The sequence below is a fragment of the Diabrotica virgifera genome, chromosome 5 (genome assembly GCF_917563875.1).
Source record: "Diabrotica virgifera virgifera chromosome 5, PGI_DIABVI_V3a".
Classification (NCBI taxonomy): Eukaryota; Metazoa; Arthropoda; class Insecta; order Coleoptera; family Chrysomelidae; genus Diabrotica; species Diabrotica virgifera.
The window spans coordinates 204,683,060-204,707,094 of NC_065447.1; the positions used below are offsets into that span (position 1 = coordinate 204,683,060).

The 24,035-nt window shown below is 33.0% G+C and overlaps 1 protein-coding gene across 1 annotated transcript in view; it reads right to left on the reverse strand.

Annotated features, from left to right (window-relative positions):
- Nucleotides 1-22,198, reverse strand: part of LOC126885265 (GTP-binding protein REM 1) — a 779,234-nt gene extending 757,036 nt beyond the window's left edge. The window contains exon 1 of the mRNA XM_050651752.1: nt 21,766-22,198. Coding sequence (XP_050507709.1) covers nt 21,766-22,198 — 433 coding nt within the window. The remainder of the gene's footprint in view (nt 1-21,765) is intronic.
- Nucleotides 22,199-24,035: the final 1,837 nt, after the last annotated feature.

The window sequence follows — 24,035 nt, forward strand, 5'->3', positions numbered from 1 at the left end:
ACCTGCTGATAGCTACTGTTTCCTCTTAAGCATGAATAATGTACTCTTCAATCTCAACGATAAAATCATTAGTTTTCAAGATATTTGGGGTTTAAAATTAAGCGGCATAATACATTAATCAAAATATCTGTGCCGTTAGATGTTTCTTCAAATATCTCGAAAACTAATGACAGTAATGACTTTATCGCTGCATGTAAAGAGTATGTAATTTACATAGAGACAATTGGAGAATCTAAAAATTGCGCTAAAATGGCAGTTTCGCCAATGGCGTAGAATTTGGGAAGGGTCAACCATTCACTATCTCCTGTAGTATGCCTCTGGTAATAGCCAGACACGTGTATTCAACATAATTTCATAAGGTGTATTATAGTACCTATAGTTTCTGCTAAGTACGAAAAGGATACGTCAAATAGTTTTAAAATTCTGAGCAAAAGTAGTTTTCCAATACCTAAATAAAACACCCTGTAACCCAGTAACTGATTTGGTTTAAATCAATATTTTGAGGTCTTGAATCTACGACTCAGAGATTGGATATTCTTAATGAAACACTCTGTATACCTATAATAAACTATCCTACAGGTTTACTGCAAACATTTCGCCGTAGTTTTTTAATTATCAATTAAATATTTTTTTCCAAAAACAGCTAAATATGACAAAATCATTAATTATTTACTCGTATAACATTTTTAAAAATTAAGTAATATTTTTGTGATTGCTCTTAAAGCGGGGAATTGTAGGGCTTAACAAATTCTCAAAATTTCAGTTCGAGCCATCAGTTATTTTGGAAGATTTTTAAATTATTATTCTCAGATTTTTTTGTAATAACATAATATATTAAATAACGAGGATATGGTAATTCTACTGATTATTTCATTCATAGGAGATTCTGACCAATAGAAAGCGACAGAAATAAAAATTAAACTGATAATTTTTGATAATTTTCCGTCATCAAGTATATTACGTCAGATGCCCTTCGTTGCTATGAAAAAATATATTCAGTGACATTAATCACAATTAATGTTTTAAAAATTATACAAACCTATACGATCAACTTGATACCGAGGAAGGCGAAACGAAGATATATAAAATAGCCAAACAGAGAGCAAAGAAAGCAAAAGATTTTAATCAGATTAGATGTATCCGAGATGAAAATAATAAAATACTAGCTCACGAAAGGGATGTCAAAAAGAGATGGAGAAAGTACTTTGACAGCTTAATAAATGAAGAATTTGACAGACAGCCTGTAGAGTCAACGGAGACAGTAGCAGCAATGGTCACCAAAATAACCAACGAGGAAGTGGCTCAAGCGCTTCAAAAAATAAAGAAAAGAAAAGCGGTAGGACCAGATGATATTCCTGGGGAAGTATGGAGAGCATTGGGAGAGACAGGAACAAGGTGGCTAGCAGGTCTATTTAATAGAATTATGGAAGTCGGACAAATGCCAGACGAATGGAGAAGCAGTATACTGGTACCTGTTTACAAAAACAAGGGAGATATACAACAATGTACAAACTACAGGGCTATAAAACTGCTTAGCCACACCATGAAAATATGGGAAAGAGTAATTGATAGACGGATACGTGAAGAGTCCGAAATATCCGAGAATCAATTTGGCTTTATGTAGGGTAGATCAACAATAGATGCAATTTTCATTATAACGCAGTTGATGGAAGAATACAGGAGTAAAGAAACAAACGCTCATATGGTATTCATTGATCTTGAAAAAGCATATGATAGAGTTCCTCGAGAGATTCTGTGGTGGGCACTCAATACGAAAGGAGTCCCTGGTGAATATGTAAAGATTGTGAGGGATATGTATGAGGGAGTAGCGACTAGTGTTAGGACAGGTGTGGGAGAGACTGATAAATTTCATGTGAAAGTAGGATTGCACCAAGGCTCTGTGCTTAGTCCGTATTTATTCTCATTAGTTTTGGACCAGAGAACAGCGAAACTACAGAGTAACATTCCATGGTGTTTAATGTATACTGATGATGTCGTGTTAGTAGGAAATAGTGAAAGAGACTTAGAAAAAAATCTGGAATAGTGGACACAAGCTCTGGAGGCAAAAGGTTTAAAACTTAGTAGGACAAAAACAGAGTATTTGGAATGTTCATTTAAAGATGGAGCTACTACAAATAAAATGGTATCTTTGGATGGTGAAATGATTGTGAAAACCAATAGTTTTAAGTACCTAGGATCGGTATTACAGAGTAATGGAGAAATAGATGGAGATGCATGCAGTAGAATTAGGGCTGGATGTATGAAGTGGAAAGAAGCGAGTGGTGTGTTGTGTGACAGAAAAATTGCAATGAAGCTGAAGGGAAAATTCTATAAAACAGCCATAAGACCGGCTATGATGTACGGAACTGAATGTTGGGCAGTGAAAAAGAAAGAGGAGCAACGAATGCATGTGGCGGAAATGAGAATTCTTAGATGGATGAGTGGAGTGACAAAGAAGGATAAAATTAGAAATGAGTATATTAGGGGAAGTTTAGGTGTGGCACCACTGATGCCAAAATGAGAGAGCATGGGTTAAGATGGTTTGGTCATGTTCAACGTCGAGACGTTAGTCACCCACTACGAAGAATATCTGAAGTGCAGATTCCTGGAAGGAGTAGGAGAGGAAGACCAAAAGAGACCTGGGGGAGACGATAAGGCAGGATATGTTGGTGAAGGGGATTAACATTGATATGACCCAAGATAGAATTGTGTGGAGAAATGCAATTAGGGAAGCCGATACCGCATAGGGATAAGGCAAAGAGAATGATGAATGAATGTTTTAAAAATTATAAAAGTGATGACTTTCAACCGTCAAACATTTATAACAACTGGGTGTTTAATTGTACTAATTTGTACTTACATAAATAAATTACAATAAAATTTTTGTTTTGAACAGTTTTATTCATGAAATAATCGCAACAAATTGCACCTGATCTCTAAAAGTAATATAGAATTTTAGAGCTCTTGTGCAATTAATATTGAATATTTCATTCATAGGAGATTCTGACCAATAGAAAGCTACAGAAATAAAAATTAGACTGATAATTTTTGATAATTTCCCGTCGTCAAGTATGTTACGTCAGATGCCCTTCGTTGATATGAAAAAATACATTTAGTGACATTAATGACAATTAATGTTTTAAAAATTATAAAAGTGATGACTTTCAACCGTCAGATATTTATAATAACTGTATGTTTAATTGTACTAATTTGTACTTACATAAATAAATTACAACAAAATTTTTGTTTTGAAGAGTTTTATTCATGAAATAATCGCAACAAATTGCACTCGATCTCTAAAATTAATATAGAATTTTAGAGCTCTTGTGCAATTACTACTGATAATATACAAGTGTCGTATGTCTTTACGTTAGAGACTGTGGGTAGCAACTACGTAGAAACAGTTGGTACACATCGTCTGTAATGTAAAGATATACGACACTTCAAACAAGCAACCCACGTACTTTGTGGGGAGCCATAAGACGCCAAAGGCCGTATCCATACGGATTTTTATCCATCACTTGGATTTTTTTATAATCATGTATGTATCTCTAACATGTTTTTAACATTTAAAGGGTTTTACCCATGTATTTTTGGTGGCTCAGCATGTGATTTGTCTATATTAGCACCGATGATGATCTATGTAGTTCGAAAACGTTTTGTGATTTAGATATAGCCCTTTTGGAGTTTTTTTAACAAATATATAACATTTATAAAAGATTTTTCAATAATTTTTTTATTGCCTCATTTCCTCGCCTAATAAAATAATGCGTACGTACATTTTTTATTCTTCTTTTAACGTATTGTCAAAAACCTTTATTATCTGTAATCATTAATGAAATTGGAAACAGGTCCTTAGCGAAAATACATGCTTATATTCTTTTGTAAGTAAATTTAAAAGCTATTAAGAAAATTAATAACACCATTGTGTTCACTTTGTGTATTTTACGTTAATGAATCAGGCGCTCTAAGGGAGATATAGGCCCGAAAAGGGGCCTCAGGTATTATTTTTTAAATTAAATCTAATTAAAAGGTTAAAAAAAGAGTTTGAAGGGATGATCGTTTATATTTGAAAAGCGCAAGGCGTTAGATTAGATTTATACTTAAAAGCTTTATTTGGAGAAATTGTGTCAGTTTTTTATCTCATTCAACACCAAATATTAGTGGCAAATATTATTAGAGAGACGGCTATTGAAATACTTGGGAAAACGTCAGGAAAGAAGTTTGAGGACAAAGAGACTTGGTGGTGGTCAAATGAAGTACAAGGAAATATAAAAGAGAAGGGAAAATTGTATAAAAAGTGGCATGAAACCAGATCGGACATAGATCTTCAAAACTCTATGGTCGCCAAAAAGGAAGCAAAAGTAGGAGTAGCAAAAGCTAAAGCAGAAGCGTATTCAAACCTATACGATCAACTTGATACCAGGGAAGGCGAAGCAAAGATATATCAAATAGCCAAACAGAGAGTAAAGAAAGCAAGATAGTTTAATCAGATTAGATGTATCCGAGATGAAAATCACAAAATACTAATTCACGAAAAAAATGTCAAAAAGAGATGGAAAAAGTATTTTGACAGTTTATTAAATGAATAATTTGACAGACAGCCTGTGGAGTTAACGGAGACAGTAACAGCAATGGTAACCAGAATAACAAACGAGGAAGTGGCTCATGCGCTTCAAAAAATAAAGAAAGGAAAAGCAGTCGGACCCGATGATGTTCCTGGGGAAGTATGGAGAGCATTGGGAGAGACAGGAATAAGTTGGCTAGCAGGTCTATTTAATAGAATTGTGGAAGTTGGACAAATGCCAGACGAATGGAGAAGCAGTACCTATATTAGTACCTGTCTACAAAAACAAGGGAGACATACAAAAATGCACAAACTACAGGGCTATAAAACTAGTTAGCCACAGCATAAAAATATGGGAGAGAGTAATTGATAGACGGATACGTGAAGAAACAGAAATATCTGATAGTCAATTTGGCTTTATGCAGGACAGATCAACAACAGAATCAATTTTCATTGTAAGGCAACTGATGGAAAAATACAGTAATAAAGAGACCAACGCTCATATGGTATTCATTGATCTTGAGAAAGATTATGATAGAGTTCCTCGAGAGATTCTGTGGTGGACACTCAATACGAAAGGAGTCCCTGGCGAATATGTAAAGATTGTGAGAGATATGTATGAGGGAGTGTTAGGACAGGTGTGGGAGAGACTGATAAATTTCAGGTGAAAGTAGAATTGCACCAAGGCTCGGTGCTTAGTCCTTATTTATTCTCATTAGTTTTGGACTAGATAACAGCGAAACTACATGTTAGCATTCCACGGTGCCTAATGTATGCTGATGATGTAGTGTTAATAGGAAATAGTGAAAGAGACTTAAAACAAAAACTGGAACAGTGGAGACAAGCTCTGGAGGAAAAGGGTTTAAAACTTAGTAGGACAAAAACCGAATATTTGGAATGTTCATTTAAAGATGGAGTTATTACAAATAAAATGGTATGTTTGGATGGTGAAATGATTGTAAAAAGCAATAGCTCTGTAGTACCTAGGATCTGTATTACAGAGTAATGGGGAAATAGATGGAGATGCGTGCAGTAGAATTAGGGCTGGATGGATGAAGTGAAAAGAAGCGAGTGGTGTGTTGTGTGACAGAAACATTCCAATGAAGCTGACAGGACATGTTGGTAAATGGGATTAGTATTGATATGACCCAAGATAGAATTGTGTGGAGAAATGCAATTAGGGAAGCCGACCCCGCATAGGGATAAGGCAAAGAGAATGATGATGATGATATTAGTGGAACTATGTCGGGACTTCGGCCAGTAGGAAGGTCAAGAAAGTGGTTGATAGAAGAGGTGAGAACAGATGCTAAAGAAATATTTATGATGGATGACTGGAGGAGACCAGCCAAGGAAAGGGAAACTTGTGAGCAGATGATGGAGGAGCCGAGCCCGACTTAGCGCCATGGAAGGATGGTTACTTAAAAATAAATTATAATGGTTTCAAATACTGTAGGACAGTTTCGACCGTGTTAACAAATAGGACAGACTGAACATTTTCAAGTCCAAGAACAAGCCTGAAAACTGCAAAGAGTCAAACGTACAGCGATAGTGATTCACAAGTTTTCAAATATTTCCATTACTAGACACTTACTTAAGCTTTAACCTTTAACTACATGCGCTGGCGTATTTGGTACGCCAGATATAAGAATTCTACTGCAAATATATTTAGGAATTTAATTTTTGACCTTGTTTATCTATCTAACCTATCACTGGAATGTGCTTTACAATTGGTTTTAGTTTGGTTATAATCGGCCTTCTGGGAAGATCGTAATTTACAGTTTATTATTTGTTGTTTCCGGTGGTGGACAATATATGCCACGATTTTAGTAATATAAGTAGTAATATAAGTACATCTTTCAATTGTTTTTTGATCATTATGGCACAAAATATATTTTTCCTTATAAGATTTTCTTTATAAGATTTTCTTTATTTATATCTTTCTTCTATATCAAAATATAATTTTATTTATCATGGAATCAGCGCCTCTACCGGTTTCGAAACTTATTAGTCTCTCATCAGGAGGCACATATGCTGCTCTCTTTGACCCAACCAGGACAAACAACGGCGTGCAGTTACGGATTGCAACGAACAAAATGACAGGGATGTCCCAACGGCAACTGCTAGCAAAAGACTACGTTTTCAATCTAATAGCATATAAAATAATATTAAAAATATTACTCTACCTCCCACCAGATTTAAAACAATGGGAAGCTTCTCTGGTTACACCTCCGAGGCTTCTAACATTTTCAAGCCATAACGGATGCGGGGACTAAAGAAGATGAGGGAATTTTACAATTTATAATTCACGTCCCGTCTTCAAATTTTAGAAGCCTCGGAGGTGTATCCAGAGAATGTTGCCATTGTTTTTAATCTGGTAGGATGTGGAGTAATATTTTTAATAATATTTTATATGCTATTAGATTGAAAACTTAGTATTTTTTTCAATAATAAAATACTTAGATTAAATTGTATTTAATAAACCATTATTTCTACTCTCTATTCGCATAACAAACAAAGAAAATTCTTTGCACATTCCTGTTTCTTGGCCTGCCTCAGTCCTTTCATCTGTTCAAGGCATCGCATTCACGGCACTGTGGTTTTTGTTTTATTACCTACTATACAAGTGACAATACTCTTTCTTTGCTACGCCAAATTTAACCTATCTTAATAAGAATCAGCGAAAATACTTTTGCTAATTTACTGCCTTTTAACGCCAGAGCGTTAAATAATTAAAGCATATAATTCTTAACAGGATTATTTTCAAGTATTTTGTCATCCATTTTCGTAATGTTTAAAACGTTTTAACTTACACAAAGCAGCAGACTATACCTCGTTTCAAACAGAGGCAAGTTTACTCCACTTATGAAATATTGACGCTATTGACATTTATGAAATTTTGAAACTATTGACATTTATGAAATTTTCACACTATTGAAATTTAAAATTCATAGGTTACTTACGTTATATTTGCAATTGTTTGTGTTTTCTGCGTTATTTCTTTAATTTTTAGATTTTTAATCTGCATTTATACAAAAACCGTTGTTTTTAGAACTCTTTTGCGACGTAGTAGTGTTAATAACATAATGGTTATTAACATATGGTTTGACATGGTCCACAAAAAAAGAAGATGAATCTGGTGATGTTTATAGTGACATTATTATTGGCTGTGAATCTGTCTTTTCAGTTTGCTCCTCCTAGTTTAAAAACAGGGTAAAGAGTATTTCAATGTTCCTGTTTTTGTTTGTTCTTTTTCTATTAGTGCGGGATCCGAATCTCGGTCAACCTTTACACATCTGCTTTCCGGATGAAACATTTTTTTTATTAAATTTTATACATAGACAAATATGACTTTCATGGGTTGCCTAACAAATCTTGTCATAGCTATCCTTAAAGTCGCGTTTACACGATGGCAATTGTAAAGGCCAGTAGTGCTGTCTTGTTTTTTGCCAGTTCCCTCTAGATGACGAGCAGTCGGCCTTGTTTTAGCTGTCTACTGCCATGGCAATAGTTTGCCCCGTGTAAACATCTTCTCTTTCAACTGGACTGGCCTCCGACAATCCGCAACCACGTGATGACAATTGTCCAATGACAATTGTCTCGCCAATTGTCATCACGTGGTTGCGGATTGTCGGAGGCCAGTCCAGTTGAACGAGAAGATCTTTATACGGGGCCAACTATTGCCCTGGCAGTAGACAGCCAATGAGCTAGACAATGTGCTAGAAGAGGAGTTACATAAGAACAGTGAGTGGACAAGGAACTGGCTTCGTCACTCCACTTTGGTGCCATTTTGCTAAAGAATAACCAGACGTAACACAAATAACACAAACCACGTGTATGTTTTGACTGACACAAGAAAACTAGAGGGAACTGGCAAAAAACAAGACAGCACTACTGGCCTACACCGTTCACATGGCGCCAATTGTCGCGACAATTGAGATTTCGAGTGGTGGGGGCTCACTGGGCGCAGCTTATTGTCCTGTCTACTCCCGAAAACAACTGAATTTTGGGCCAATTGTGAGGGCAGTTGGCAAGGCAATTGGCCTGAAGTGTTTAAACCGCGTTTGCACGATGACAATTGGCGAGACAATTGTCATTGGACAATTGTCATCACGTGGTGCGGATTGCCGGAGGCCAGTCCAGTTGAAGGAGAAGATGTTTATACGGGGCCAAATATTGCCATCGCAGTAAACAGCTAAAACATGGCCGACTGCTCGTCAACTGTTGTGTCCTGTTTCACATATCGACAGCACTACTGACTACTGGCCTACACCGTTCACACGGCGCCAATTGTCGCGACAATTGAGATTTCGAGTGGTGGGAGGGCTCACTGGGCGCAGCTCATTGTCCTCAGTCTACTCCCGGAGACAACTGAATTTTGGGCCAATTGTGAGGGCAATTAGCAAGGCAATTCGCGATTGAAACGGAATATAGAGGGCAGGTCGAATGCAAGAAAATGGCCGATATAAATGGTATAAACAAACATTCAATTGAGGAATAGAACAATACCGATTTGATTTAAAATATTTTAATGTATTCATAATGCTGAAATTTACTAAAAATTTCTTAATATTGACCAAATTCCATTCAAATCAACAATTTACTGGTTTGTTTATACCACTTATAGTAGTTTAAACTTATTCCACCAGAGGTCAGCTACTTTGTTTTTCATCGCGAATTGACCTGAAGTGTTTAGACGAAGACAATAATTTCATGCCAGTCAGTTGTCTTCTGACAATTTTCTCGCCAATTATCATCGTGTAAACGCGGCTTAAGGGGCATAGATTTTGAAATCAACCTTTCAAGCACATTTTTGTTAATATTTTTGAAAGCATGGTAGAATTATATTATTTTTAAATTACGCGTAAATAAGCATATTATTCAATAACATTTATATATTATTCAAAACAAATTCAAGGAAAAATATTAAAAAATATGCCAACGATGGCAAATTTTTAAAAACACCCCAAAAACAATGGATTTTGCGGTGGACATTAGAACGCAACACTGTATCATGTTAAACAAAAAATGCAAAAATAATTTATTATCTTATGAGTTTCTCGAGGTAACGCTGTCGAGTTTTAGTTTGAACGATTTTTGACTTTTTGTTATCACTCGGAATTCAAAACAACGATTTTTTGCAAAAAAAAGGGTGAAAATCAACATATTTACTATTGTTAGACAAAAAAATCAGCATAAAACAAAAAACATCTCCACCGCTTTACCTCACGAAATGTCTAAAGAAAATATATAAAAAATTCTAGGTGGATCGGTCAGGTAGTTTTTGAGTTACAATGCTTACCGCCTTTGAAAAAAGCAGTTTTGAGAAAAACCCGTTTAAAATTTAGTCAACTTTTATTTTCAATTTCTTTTTATCTGTCAAATCGTAAAGTGATGCACACCGGAATATGTTTTTGAATCGCGGACTAATTTACAAAAAAGAATGGGAACAGCTGTTGAACGTTTCTCACTACGCTCAAGCGCGCTGGCTGGCGCGAAGATGTTGCAAAGCGAGTGGAAGGTAAAGATATTCAACACTATATCATCGCGTTTGATATTTAAATTTAATTATTTAATATTATTTAAAATTCTTTAATAATCTATATTTTGATATATATTTTGATATATATATATATATATATATATATATATATATATATATATATATATATATATATGTATATATATTTTGATTGGTAAACATATCGGTGCAGTCACCTACATTTGCTTACCTGTCTACACAGCTTGCCTGGCAGCCATGAACGATATTTTTTTAATTAAGGGGGCCTTGAAAATTTTGAAATTTTCGACTGATCGAATGCTTTTATTATTTTATATTAAACTACAGAACTTCATGAATGCTCTCTGAAAATTTCAGATTGGTTGGAGGAAGGTTACCGGAATTACAGGATGTTGAATATCCATACCTTCGACTCACTTTGTAGCAGGTCCGCGCTTGAGCGTAGTGAGCAACGGTCAACAGCTGTTCCCATTCTCTTTTGTAACATACTCCGCGATTAAAAAACGTATTTCGGTATGCATCACTTTACGATTTGAAAGACAAAAAATAAATTAAAAATAAAAGTTGACAATACTTTAAATGCGTTTTTCTCAAAACTGCTTTTTTCAAAAGCGGTAGATATTGTAACTCAAAAACTACTTGACCGATCAACCTGGAATTTTGTATATATTTTCAGACATTTCGTGAGGCAATGCTGTCGAGTTGATTTTTTGTTTTATGCTTAATTTTTGTTTAACAACACTAAATACGTTGATATTCATCCTTATTTTTTGCAAAAAAATCGTTGTTTTGAATTCCGAGTGATACCAAAAAGTCAAAAATCGTTAAGACTAAAAAAATCGGCAGCGTTACCTCGAGAAACTCATAAGCTAATAAAATATTTTTGAAATATTTGTTTAATATGATACAACGATGAATTCTGATGTCCACCGCAAAATCCATTGTTTTTTGACGTGTGTTTAAAAATGTACCACTATTGGCTTATTTTTCAATATTTTTCTTTGATTTTCTTTAAATAATATAATTCTACCATACTTTCAAAAACAATTCACACAAATGTGCTTGAAATGTTGATTTCAAACCCTACGCCTCCCCTTAAAAATACCTATCGATGGCTTAGTGTGAAAACCTCGTATCTCATTTTTTTTTCGAAAATGACATTTTGGTGGTTTTAGTTTGAAAACCTTGTATCTCACGATTTACAACTGTTAAAATAAATCCAAATATACTAGACTATTTTCTACAGCCGAAAAAAGAAACCACGTATATCAATTGCTCTCTTGATTTAGTGTGAATACCACGTATATTTATAACCAAGATTTTGGTATCTAATTTGGAGTATTAGTTTGAGAGATTCGACTTGGAGAAATGTTTTTTGTAAACAGTAAAAGGTAGTCCTGCGTACAGAAACATTTTATGAACCTTAAATCAAAAGATTTGTACTGTATCAACCTAGTATTTGAAGGTGTGCAATAAGCTATGAAAAATGAAAACCTCGTAAATAATAATAAACACAACCTCATTTAAGATGAAAAACACGTATATCAAGATATACGAGGTTATCATAGTTACTTGGGCAAAGGCTCTATGTACTGCAAGGATATTTACGTGTTTTTCCTAGTTAATATTTGTATTTCCAACTTAATAGCAACATTTAACACTTCTAGCTCTAGGCCAATATCAGATATTTGTCTCAATGTGCTCGAATTAAAAATATGTAGCAGTAATTTTTGTTTTTAGGCTATATTATGCAGAAAATCAGTTTTTTGCCTCTCCTGTAAAATTGTAATTTAATGAGATACGAGGTTTTCACACTAAGCCATCGCTATGACAAGATTTTGATAGGCATCCAATACAAGTCATATTTTGCAATACAAAGCAGATGGGTAAAGGTCTACCTATATTCGGATCTTAGACTATATTATTATTATGTACTTTATTTCTAAAATAATTAGATTCAGCTTTCTATTCTTTCCATTTAAAAATAATAAATAATAAATGTGTCCCATGTAAGAGCCTTCATTGATATAGCTACTTCACGTACTTAACTACATATTTATTTTTCCTACTTTTCCGATTTTATCACTAAAATATGTTAAAATAATATTTATAAGTCTCTTTTATATCAGTAGAGAGATAAGCTTTCACAAAGCTTTTTAAAAATCCATTCCAAAGAATGAAATAGCGAGTCGGAACATATTGCACCAGAGCCAATTAGGGTTGCTGTAGAAGATTTAAAGCGTCATATGTGAAATGTTTTGAGGCATAATTCCGTTATCTGGAATTATTTTAAAAATCACAATTTTTTTAAATATTTATCCGGCAGATATAAAAATATAAGCAACTACACTGCGGTGCAAAAAAATCGATCTACTAAAAATTTGGTCATTTTTGATGTTTCGAATTTCCTAAACCTGTTGTCCGATTTAAGTGATTTTTTACCACGTTATAGCCTTATTCATTGACAATACCGCTCTAATAATATTGTTGCTAGACAGTCAAACTGTCATTGTATAGGTAACGGGTGTACGAATCAAACTGTGTTTTATTCTCAAAGTTCGCATCACCCTGTGAATTATTCTAGCATTTATAAAATACTGAAATTAAAATTCAACTATAGCCTCAGGTTTTCTTAACATTTTATCTTTCGATTCATTCGCTTATGTTGGATAATAAAAAGTTAGGTACTTTAACAACTGGCCATGTTCGTCATCAGTTCAGGGTGTTTCTAAATAAGTGCGGCAAACTTTAAGGGGAATTTTACATGAGAAAATAATGACAATTTGCTTTATAATCATATGTCCGAAAACGCTAGACAAATTTGGGGGGTATTAAGACGTAGTTATTGCACATTTTTTGACATACAATTAAGAATTTAATATTCACCATTGGCGCGCAAACGGGTATTATGACCGATAGTATTACCCGTACGCATGCCAATGATGAATATACAATTCTTAATTGTATTTTAAAAAATGTGCAATAACTACTTCTTAAAACCCACCAAATTTCATTTGCATATCTTAACTGGTTTTAAAGCAATAAATAAATGGTCAGTTTGTAAAAAAAATTTAAAACACCCGTATCTCCGAAACGAAGCGTTTGCGGACATATGATTATAAAGCAAATCGTCATTATTTTCTCATGTAAAATTACCCCTTAAAGTTTGTCGCACTTATTTAGAAAACACCCTGTACTGTTGACGAACATGGTCAGTTGTTAAGTACCTAACTTTTTTATTATCCAACATAAGCGAATGAATCGAAAGACAAAATGTTAAGAAAACCTGAGGCTATAGTTGGGTTTTAATTTCAATATTTTATAAAATGATAGAATAATCCACAGGGTGATACGAACTTTGAGAAAAAAACGCAGTTTGATTCGTGCACCCGGTATACAATGACAGTTTGACTGTCTAGCAATAATATTATTACAGCGATATTTTGAATGAATAAGGCTATAACGTGGTAAAAAATCGCTTAAATCGGACAACAGGTTTAGGAAATTCGAAACATCAAAAATGACCAAATTTTTAGTGGATCGATTGTTTTGCACTGCAGTGTATATGACCATCTTAATATTTTGATTTGTATTGTTGTAACTGGTAAATATAGCAGTAATATTATATGTATATTTCTGGTAAACATTACAACAGTTGTTTTTTTTTGGGCTAACCACCAAGGTTAACCCTTGGTCTTTACCAAAACCATCAAAATACGGTATGCGGCAAAAGAAACAGTACTGAAAAGCGTATGCCTCAAGATGCTTTCGCAAAGACGCAAAAAATGCTTTTTTCAAAATAACTTAAAGATTGTTAGAGGTACCAAAAATCTCAAACAATAAAAAAAGTCGGCTTTGCTTTTCGGAATATTTTGTATTTTTTGTTTTTCTATAAAGAAAAAAATTAATATTTGGTGTTTCTAAATTTGCATACACGCGTGATTAGTGATTCGTTCAAGCCCTTCTCTACAGACTACGGACTACAGCCCGCTCAAAAATAAGGACTTCGAGCCGATGAAACTTCTTCTTTTTCATGTGCCATCCCCTCTAAGAGGGTTGGCAACCATCACGGCAATTTGCACTTTCGATACCGCTGCTCTAAAGAGTTCAGCAGAAGTGCAATTAAACCAAGCCCTCAAATTGTTTAACCAGGAGATGCGTCTTCTTCCGCGACTCCTTCTAGCCTGTATTCTTCCTTGTATTATTAATTGTAACAAGTTATAATGCTGGCCCCTCATAACATGTGCCAGATATTGCAGTTTCCCGACTTTAATTGTATTTAAAACCTCTTTATCTTTTCCCATTCTTCTCAACACCTCGATATTCGTGACTCTATCCACCCAACTTATTCTTAATATCCTTCTGTAGGCCCATAACTCAAAGGCTTCTAATCTGTCCGAAACATCCTTCTTTAATGGCCAAGCCTACAACCCATAGAATAATACGGAGAACACGTAGCATGTCAGAAGTCTTATCTTTAAAGAAATTGTAATGTCCCTGCTACAGAGTACTTTTTTCAGTTTGTTGAAAGCATTGCTTCCCTGTCATATTCTTGCTTTAATCTCTTCTGTGTACTCATTAGTTTCATTAATTATTGTACCCAAATATTTATATTTTCAACCTTTTTAATTTGTTGATGAAACTTACAGATCCTAATAAACATTACAGACACGAGTAAAGAAATTTGTGAAGTGGTAACGATTAATTTCACTTGAGATGCTAATTAGCGGTGATTTTAAGCGTTACTTGTTTACTTTTATATATTAAAAATAAATCTTTTTTTGAATACTTTAAAAAATTTGTAATGAGTTTTCCCCAAAAAGTGCTTCATTATTTGGTTATTTCACGTGTAAATATTCGATTTGGAATTTGACGAATATGAATCTATTTTTCATTAGCTTTTACTCAGCTACTACTACGTATAGATACACTATTTTGTTCACTTTTTTACTGGCTATATTTTTCATAAGAATGTTTTTTCCGACAATTTACTTACTTTTTGAGTTATTTTCTTACTTTTGGAGTTAACGTGGTTATTTTCTTGAAAAATGAACATATTCACTCGAAAATAACTCGAAAAGTATTGACTTGGTGAAAAAACTCTATAGAACAGAAGTTGCTTAGAATTAGTCGGTTTATGCATTTCCGGACTTATTTTGGACATATATTTCCCCCCCAGAGGGGATGAAACGCACCCCCAGGCCAAAGCACACATCGGTACAATATAACTTTTTCTTTGACTTGTTAGTTATGTGTATGCCAATTTTAATGTCAATCCAAGCGGTTCTTTAAAATTTAGAGGTTTTGCAATATTTTAACGTTAGCGAACGTAAGTATCATAATGGCAAGTGCATCTGAAAAAAACGGTTATACCAGCGTACATATATCAAGCTATAAGTTATTCTTTTATGAGTTACGTTTGTTTTGGAAGTAAGATCCATTGTCTATAAAATAATTTCATCAATAAAATCCAATTTCATGAGTTATTAGTGATTTATATGAATCTCCAAAATATTATCGTTGGTGTAAAAGGGATAGTTCCCTATAGTAACGCTGTCGAGTTTGGGTATTGAGTAAAAAGTATTGTACTAGTATACATTATTGAATATTTTAACAAAGAAATTCAAAATTAAAAAACAAAGCATAATATAGCAAATTAAATGTAGGCTTGAAAAATATTACGTATTTTTTTTAATTCTTTTTTATTTCAAGCGAAAGAAACAGCGAATAGGGCTTTTCATTCACAGTCAGTTGCTTCGAGCCTCTGTCATATGTCGTATAATCCGTGTATATTAAGATTATACACAGATTATACAACATATTATGACAGAAGCTCGAAACAAATGGCAATCGATGAAAAGCCCTATTGTATACGACCAAAAACTACTAATAGTCTAAGAGCTAGAGCCGAAAAATCATCGTCATAAGTAATATTGAGTTTGGCATGTGAAATGTGTCTATTGTATATTGATAATTATGACCCCTTTCAGGCTGACACCTCAGTGGATACAGGAAGTAGCAATAAGGGATGAAAGGGGAAAGTTAGTGTAGTCTTTAAAGGTTTTCACCTCCTATCTTGTTAAACCTCCATCGATTTGCATGAAAATCGGTGACTGGTTAGAGCATACCCCAAAAAATAAAAATGATTTGGTGCTAACTTGCACTTTTACTCTGGGGGTGGATACCACTCCTTCTCGGGGGTGAAAACTATTTTATTAAAAATAACCCCACAAATCGATAGAGGGACAAATTATAAGTAAAATTTATTATATCATGTCATTAAAAAAAATCAATACTTTTTGAGTTATTAAAGATCAAATATTTGTCTGTTTAAGAGCACATGCGTGAAGTTACGGATGATAAAAAGAACATATTAATTAATTGCATGTTACTAAAATATTATTTTTATATTATTTGGATATTATAAATTTAGCAAAAATGTATTCGAATATGTCAAATGTACCCATTATTGGACACCCCCAGTTTCTGACATATTCAGTTTATATTGATAGAAAAAATTAAATTAAATATCGAAATAATATAAAAACAATATTTTATTAACATACAATTAATTAATATCTATGTTCTTTTTATCATCCGTAACTTCACGAATATGCTCTTAAATAGACAAATCTTTGATCTTTAATAACTCAAAAAGTATTGATTTATTTTAATAACATGATATAACAAATTTTACTTAAAACTTGTCCCTTTATCGATTTGTGGGGTTATTTTTAATAAAATTGTTTTCACCCGCGGGAAAGGGTGGTATTCACCACCAGGGTAAAAGTGCAAGTTGGCACCAAATCAGTTTTACTTCTTGAGGTATGTTCTAACTAGTCACCAAATTTCATGCAAATCGATGGAGGTTTAACAAAATAGGAGGTGAAAACCTTTAATGACTGTACTAAGTTTCCCCTTTCATCCCTTATTGCTACTTTCTGTATCCACTGAGGTGTCAGCCTGAAAGGAGTCATAATTGTCCATATACAATGGACACATTTCACAGGAAAAACTCCATATTACTTATGACGATGACTTTTCGGCTCTAGCTCTCCGTCTATAAGTTTCAAAAGCTTCGTAACTTATAGATGCGTTACCATAATAATATTTATTATAAATAAAGCAGTAAAAGCTTTTATTAAAATCCAAATGATTGGTAATTTATTGTGCTGTAAATGTTTATTCAACTAATACTTTAATAATCTTTTATTGTTTCTTTATTCTTGGCTATTACTATATGATGTTCCGCAGAAGATTTTTTTGTCCCACCCAAAATTATGCTCGTCTTCATAGTTGATTTTATCGTGAACGTATTAACCGATTCCGCAAATTTTTGTTTATCATTTAGATTTGCGTTTGGTATTTGCACTGCTGGTAAAGGTTTACTCAAAAGGCTACGTCAAAGGAAGGAAGAAAAGAAAAAATGTTTTTTTATGTTAAGTTTGAGACACTCTGTAAGAAGGACAAGCTACAAGTGTGCATATACATCAAAATTATGTTTTAGTCTTATGTCTTGTGAACATGTTATTTTTTTAATATCCCAGCTGTCTTTAAAAACAAAGCAAATAGAGAATTTTATTGTTTAACATGTGTTTTAATTGAAACAAACTAAATTAGTTACAAGACTGATAAGTTTTCTACATACTTGAATGAATGAAGGAAGTGAAGAAAAGTATATTAAAGTGTGTAACTATATTTAATTAGCTTAGCTAAGCGATTTCGACAAAAATGACGCTAATGATCAAAGTATAAAAAAGTACCACTACTTGGAGTTATGTGTGTGTGCATCATATTAAGAAATTTTGTCTGATGCGATGGAAAATGAAAACTCCGGATGATGAAAAAATTAATTAACTCATTAATAATAATTTTAAACATTAAAAAACAACCACTTAAACGTTACAACATATAAAATTTGTGTATGGTAATGGATAGGTATCACCCAACCATTTTAAGTGATGTCTAGCAGTTGACTGACCTAGGTCAGTAATCACTTAAAATGGTTGGGTCATACCTACCCATTACCATACACAAATTTTATATGTTGTAACGTTTAAGTGGTTGTTTTTTAATGTTTTATAATTATCATTAATGAGTTAATTAATTTTTTCATCATCGGGAGTTTTCATTTTCCATCGCAGCAGACCAAATTTCTTAATATGATGCCCACACTCACAACTTTAAATAGTGGTACTTTTTTATACTTTGACCATTAGCTCTGAAGATGACATTTTTGTCGAAAGCGCTTAGCTAAGGAAATTAAATATATTTACACACTTTAATATACTTTTCTTCACTTCCTTCAATACTAAATGAACAATAACAAATAACAACAATTAACAACACTTATAAAACAGAAATCAACATACAGCTGCACATCGCCTAGACATTTTTATTTGGGTCTATGGAGTTTCAGACAGCAGTAATCATAGTTTCTATATCTTGCAGGAAACAGGAAGGTGCTCACGAAGTCTTAATTTGTCTACCGATAATATCCCATAAATGAATATTACATGAGGATGCCTTATCATGCATTAAGCTGAAACTATTTCCTATAAAGGATGCGAAAAGAACAAAGTATTCAAAGAAAAAAAATCTATAGTAATGTACCTTTCATCACCTTTTTTGCTTTCAAAAAAACTCCACCCCAAAATATCACAGAGCATCCATTAAACAATATGGTCGTATAGGTGTCAATCAAAACTGTTTATATTATGTGCCTTTTTGTTTTCAAAGTTTTGTAAACTTTTAATCTTTATTTGTTAATTTAGTATTGTTTCAGTTAAAACATATGTTAAAGAAAAAAACTGTCTGTTTTCTTTGTATTTAAAGATATCTGGAAAATTCAAAAAACAAAGTGTTCACAAAACATTAGACTACAACATGATTTCGGTGTATATCCACACTTTTGTAGTTTGTCCTCCCCACAGAGTGTGTCAAACTTAACATAAATAAGAAAATATGAAAAAAATATTTTTAAGAAACGCTTTTCTTTAGTACGAGTGACTAAAATTAAACATATTATAAAAAAGTCAACCAGGGGCAGAAATTTTTCGTTTATTATAAATTAATAAATGAAAAATAGTTTCTGTCCTTGTGGGATCGGTACTCACCGGAGGGACCGCAGACACACACTACACATTACTCCCCTGACTTAGTAATAAGTCATACAATTACGTGGCTAAAGGTTCTAGTTCTAAACCAAAGCCAGAATCAGAGAAAAAAAATCATCAATCTTTCCTTATAAACTTTTTATTTCTTTATAGAATAAATTATATATATTAAAAAAATATTTTTAAAAAACGCTTTTCTTTAGTTACGAATGATTAAAATTAAACATATAAATAAATCAACTAAAAAGCAAAAAATAAAAAAAATTGAAAAAATCTAACACATTCGTCAAAGAAAAGCGTGGCGCGTATTCATGGAATAAACGGTTTTCGCACCACGCTTTTCTTTCGTTTCGAAAAAATCGTTTTTTTTTATTTAAACAATTAATAAACAAAAAAAAAATTATTGACTATTCGGGTATTGTTCCCGCGAATGCACATGTTTGCAAATTTTTAGTCATTTGCATTGAAGAAAAGGCAGTCAAATTAACGTCCAAAGATTTTACCCAAACGATTGAACTTAAGAAAAGCGTTTAATTAATTAATACGACAAAACGAATTCTAATGTTAATTGTAGCACAAAACGTCTCTACCGGTGGTTTTTCTAAGACTACGATAAAAACACGAATTTTTTGAATTCGAGTTTGGTTGAAGTTTTATTTCGTATCTTATTGAAATTTGACACGAATAAAAGCCGATTTATATATAAACAAATATATGAGCGTTCAAAATTTGAAACTTTTTGTTTGTTTATGAAGCATAACGTAAACAATTATTAACTAAAAAGTGCAATTATGTATAGTTCATATCATTAGCTACAATCCGTAAAAGTTTCGAGTTTCTACATTGTAAAAAACAAGAGAATTTAAGCATTTTATATTAAAATCTTTTTTTTTTATTTAAACAATTAATAAACATAAAAAAATGTTTTTATTGACTATTCGTGTATTGTTCCTGCGAATGCATATGTCTGCAAATTTTCATTCATTTGCATTGAAGAAAAGTCAGTCAAATTAACGTCTAAAGATTTGATGCAAACTATTGAAGTAAAGAAAAGCGTTTTTAAACATTTCTTTTCTTCCACCCGGTATAGGCCAAAACATTCCACCCCAAGCCCAAAACAAAGTTTTAGTAAACTTTTGCTCTACAGTGTAAATATCAAAGAAAAATATAAAAGAATAAAAATAAATTAGCGGAATCCGGTAACGAGAAAACTTTTATATTGAGCATAATTTTTGGTGATTCAAAACTGTTGCAGTTAAGTATAGTAGAAGTATAATCAGGTTAGTACAAAATAAATAAAAAAATATTATTACGAAACGCTTTTCTTTAGTTACGAGTGACTAAAATTAAACATATTATAAAAAATCAAACAAAAAGCAACACATTCGTCAAAGAAAAGCGTGGCGCGTCTTCATCGAATAAACGGTTTTCGCACCACGCTTTTCTTTAACGAATGTGTTAGATTTTTTAAATTTTTTTTATTTTTTGCTTTTTAGTTGATTTATTTATATGTTTAATTTTAGTCATTCGTAACTAAAGAAAAGCGTTTTTTAAAAATATTTTTTTCATATTTTTTATTTTTTACTTTTTAGTCTTACACTTTACAAACATTAAAATATATCGTCATGTTTATTAAAATATGTATAAAACATATGATGTACAAACATGAAAAGTAGTCGGAATCGGCAAAAAATTTGAAACTTTATTGTTTATTTATGAAGCATAACGTAAACAATTAACGTAAAAAGTGAAATTATGTATAGTTCATATAATTAGCTACAACCTGTAAAAGTTTCAAATTTCTTCATTGTAAAAAACAAGAGAATTTAAGCATTTTCCGTTAAAATCGTTTTTTAAACAATTAATAAACAAAAAAGTTTTTTATTGACTATTCGTGTATTACTCCCGCGGATGCATATATCTGCAAATTTTTAGTCATTCGCATTGAAGAAAATGCAATCAAATTAACGTCCAAAGATTGACCCAAACGATTGAACTAAAGAAAAGCGTTTAATCAATTAATACGACAAAATGAATTCTAATGTTAATTGTAGCACAAAACGTCTCTACCGGTGGTTTTTTTAAGACTACGATAAAAACACGAATTTTTGAATTCGAGTTTTGGTTGAAGTTTTGTTTCGTATCGTATTGAAATTTGACACGAATAAACACCGATTTATATATAAACAAATATATGAGCGTTCAAAATTTGAAACTTTATTGTTTATTTATGAAGCATAACCTAAAAAGTAAAATTAGGTATAGTTCATATCATTAGCTACAATCCGTAAAAGTTTCAAGTTTCTACATTGTAAAGAACAAGAGAATTTAAGCATTTTCCATTAAATCGTTTTTTTTTATTTAAACAATTAATAAACATAAAAAAAGTTTATTGACAATTCGTGTATTGTTCCCGCGAATGCATATGTCTGCAAATTTTCATTCATTTTTATTGAAGAAAACTAAGTCAAATTAACATCTAAAGATTTTATGCAAACTATTGAAGTGAAGAAAAGCGTTTAAATAAATGAATATCAAAACATTTCTACATATTTATAACCAACCTTTAGAGGTGAAACTGAAAGATCTCAATCTGTATGAATCCTCATCTTCTTCTTCGGGATTAAAATTATTCTTGGAGCGCGTATCCGGTACGTCCAAGAACGCCGTAGACTTTCTTTGATAAACGGAAGTACCTCTCCTCTGCGAGCCTTTCCTTCTGATATGTGGTGATACTTCCGGCGTGATATCGTCAGTCAACTTGGGTTCACTGTTACTCTGGCTTTTGACACTGTTAGCGGTCGAGGTGACTGGTCTGTTTTTGACCGATCTTCTGTTGTTCGTCAACCTGGCACTCTGAGACCGAGCGGCCGGTCTCCTTCTTCTGCTACTTTCCGGGGAAGCACCGGAAGGCGGAATCGCTTCCAAACTCGTAGCGCAGATCGAGGCCGAGCGGCCCTTAGCGCGCGGCAGTACGTGTGGCCTGTCGTCCGTCATGGCGAGAACTGACGCTCCGCGACGCTGAAAACGCCGACAAACGACGCCTCTGACGCCGTCGGTTGATGCCCGATTAGTTGGTGGGTTATTTCGGGAATCGACATTTACATTGCGTTCGTTGTCTCTAATTTCTCTTCGGTCAGTTCAGGAGGTTGTCCGAAAAGAATTATCTTGCGGTTTTTTCTTTGTAATGGAAAGGTGTTCAAAGAAGGTGTGAATAATAGTATTGTTGTCTATCTAAATTTCTCTTCAATTCACTTTAATGGTAATTAACCACAATTTCACTTAAAAATACGTGTATTTTAAGGTTTCGATATCTGAACGATTTCCTAAAAGTGTTTTCAACTGAAATTGAAATGATATTCAACATGTATATTGAAATAAAAAGCTTAAAAGTATTGGTAGGGGAGCCCAAGCGGGGCTATTTTTATGGGGGTTTTGCTCCTTTAAACCCCCCAAATGTTTGTGTACGTTTCAATTAAACCATTATTGTGGTACCATTAGTTAAACACAGTGTTTTTAAAACTTTTTTGCCTCCTAGTCTTTTTTTTTATAAGGCACCTTTTATCGAGATGTGGCTTCTTCTTCAAAATATACCTAAAAATTTAAGTTATAAATAAATTTTCAGATTATTAACAGGTGTCTATAATCATACTTAACCATATACAAATATGTGGTGGATTCGAAAAATATTCAAAATATCTCGATAAACACTGGCATATCAAAAAAGTACTAAGAAGCAAAAAAGTTTTAAATACATTGTTTTTAATTATTGGTGCCACAATAATAATTTAATTGGAACGTACACAAAAGTTTGGAGGGGTTTAAGGGAACAAAACCCCCCATAAAATTTTTATGGGGTGCACAAATTTCACTTTAATTTTTTTTATGATGTTGCCATAAAAATTCTACATGTCCATTTTCAATAAAAAATCTCTAAGAGTTTTCGATATATGAAAAAAAAAATCGATTTTTAGTTTGTAACTTCAAATGGCTGTAACTTTTTTTGGCTGCACTATTGTATATTATAGGTAAGTGATGTTAAATCAACCTATTTTGACCCAAGAATCTGTGGTATAATTTATGAGCAATCTTTTCAGGACACCCTGTATAATGTCGCATATACACTGATGATCGCGCTAATAATCGGCAAAATAGCGCAAAAGATGGAAAATGTAAAACATTGCGAAACAAAAAGAGATGAAACTAGTGGAGATAAAAATGATTGTTATAAACGTAAAAATTAACCTGTAATTACATAGTTTCCCACCTTTAGACATATCAGAGGAGTATGACAACAGTCACTATGACAGTAGAATTGTATAAAATTCTCCTGTTACTGATGCCTAAAGGTGGGAAACTATGTAATGTAATGTTAATTTGTACGTTTATAACGATCATTTCCATCTCCACTAGTTTCATCTCTTTTTGTTTCGCAATGTATTATGTTTTCCATCTTTTGCGCTATTTTGCCGGTTATTAACGCGCTCATCCCTGTAGAGGGAGGGAGCTCTGCGCCACTAGCGAGAACGGCCCTAGTTATTTGTATTAGACAGTTACTTTTATTATCCGACATTATCAATTCCATTATTACGATTATTACGTATAATCAAAATTAACAAGCAGATTTCTAATTGTATCAGTTTATGACATCAATTAAATTTAAACTTCATGTTCATCCTCAGTTATATTTCATCAAACCTATACGCTAAAATATACTTGTAAACGTGAATAAAGCCGTCTAACTATACGTAACGCTAATTACAGAACATAACAGGCCAACAACTTTCGATATAATTTCTCTTAATTCGAAAATTTTCTCTGTAATGAATCCAAA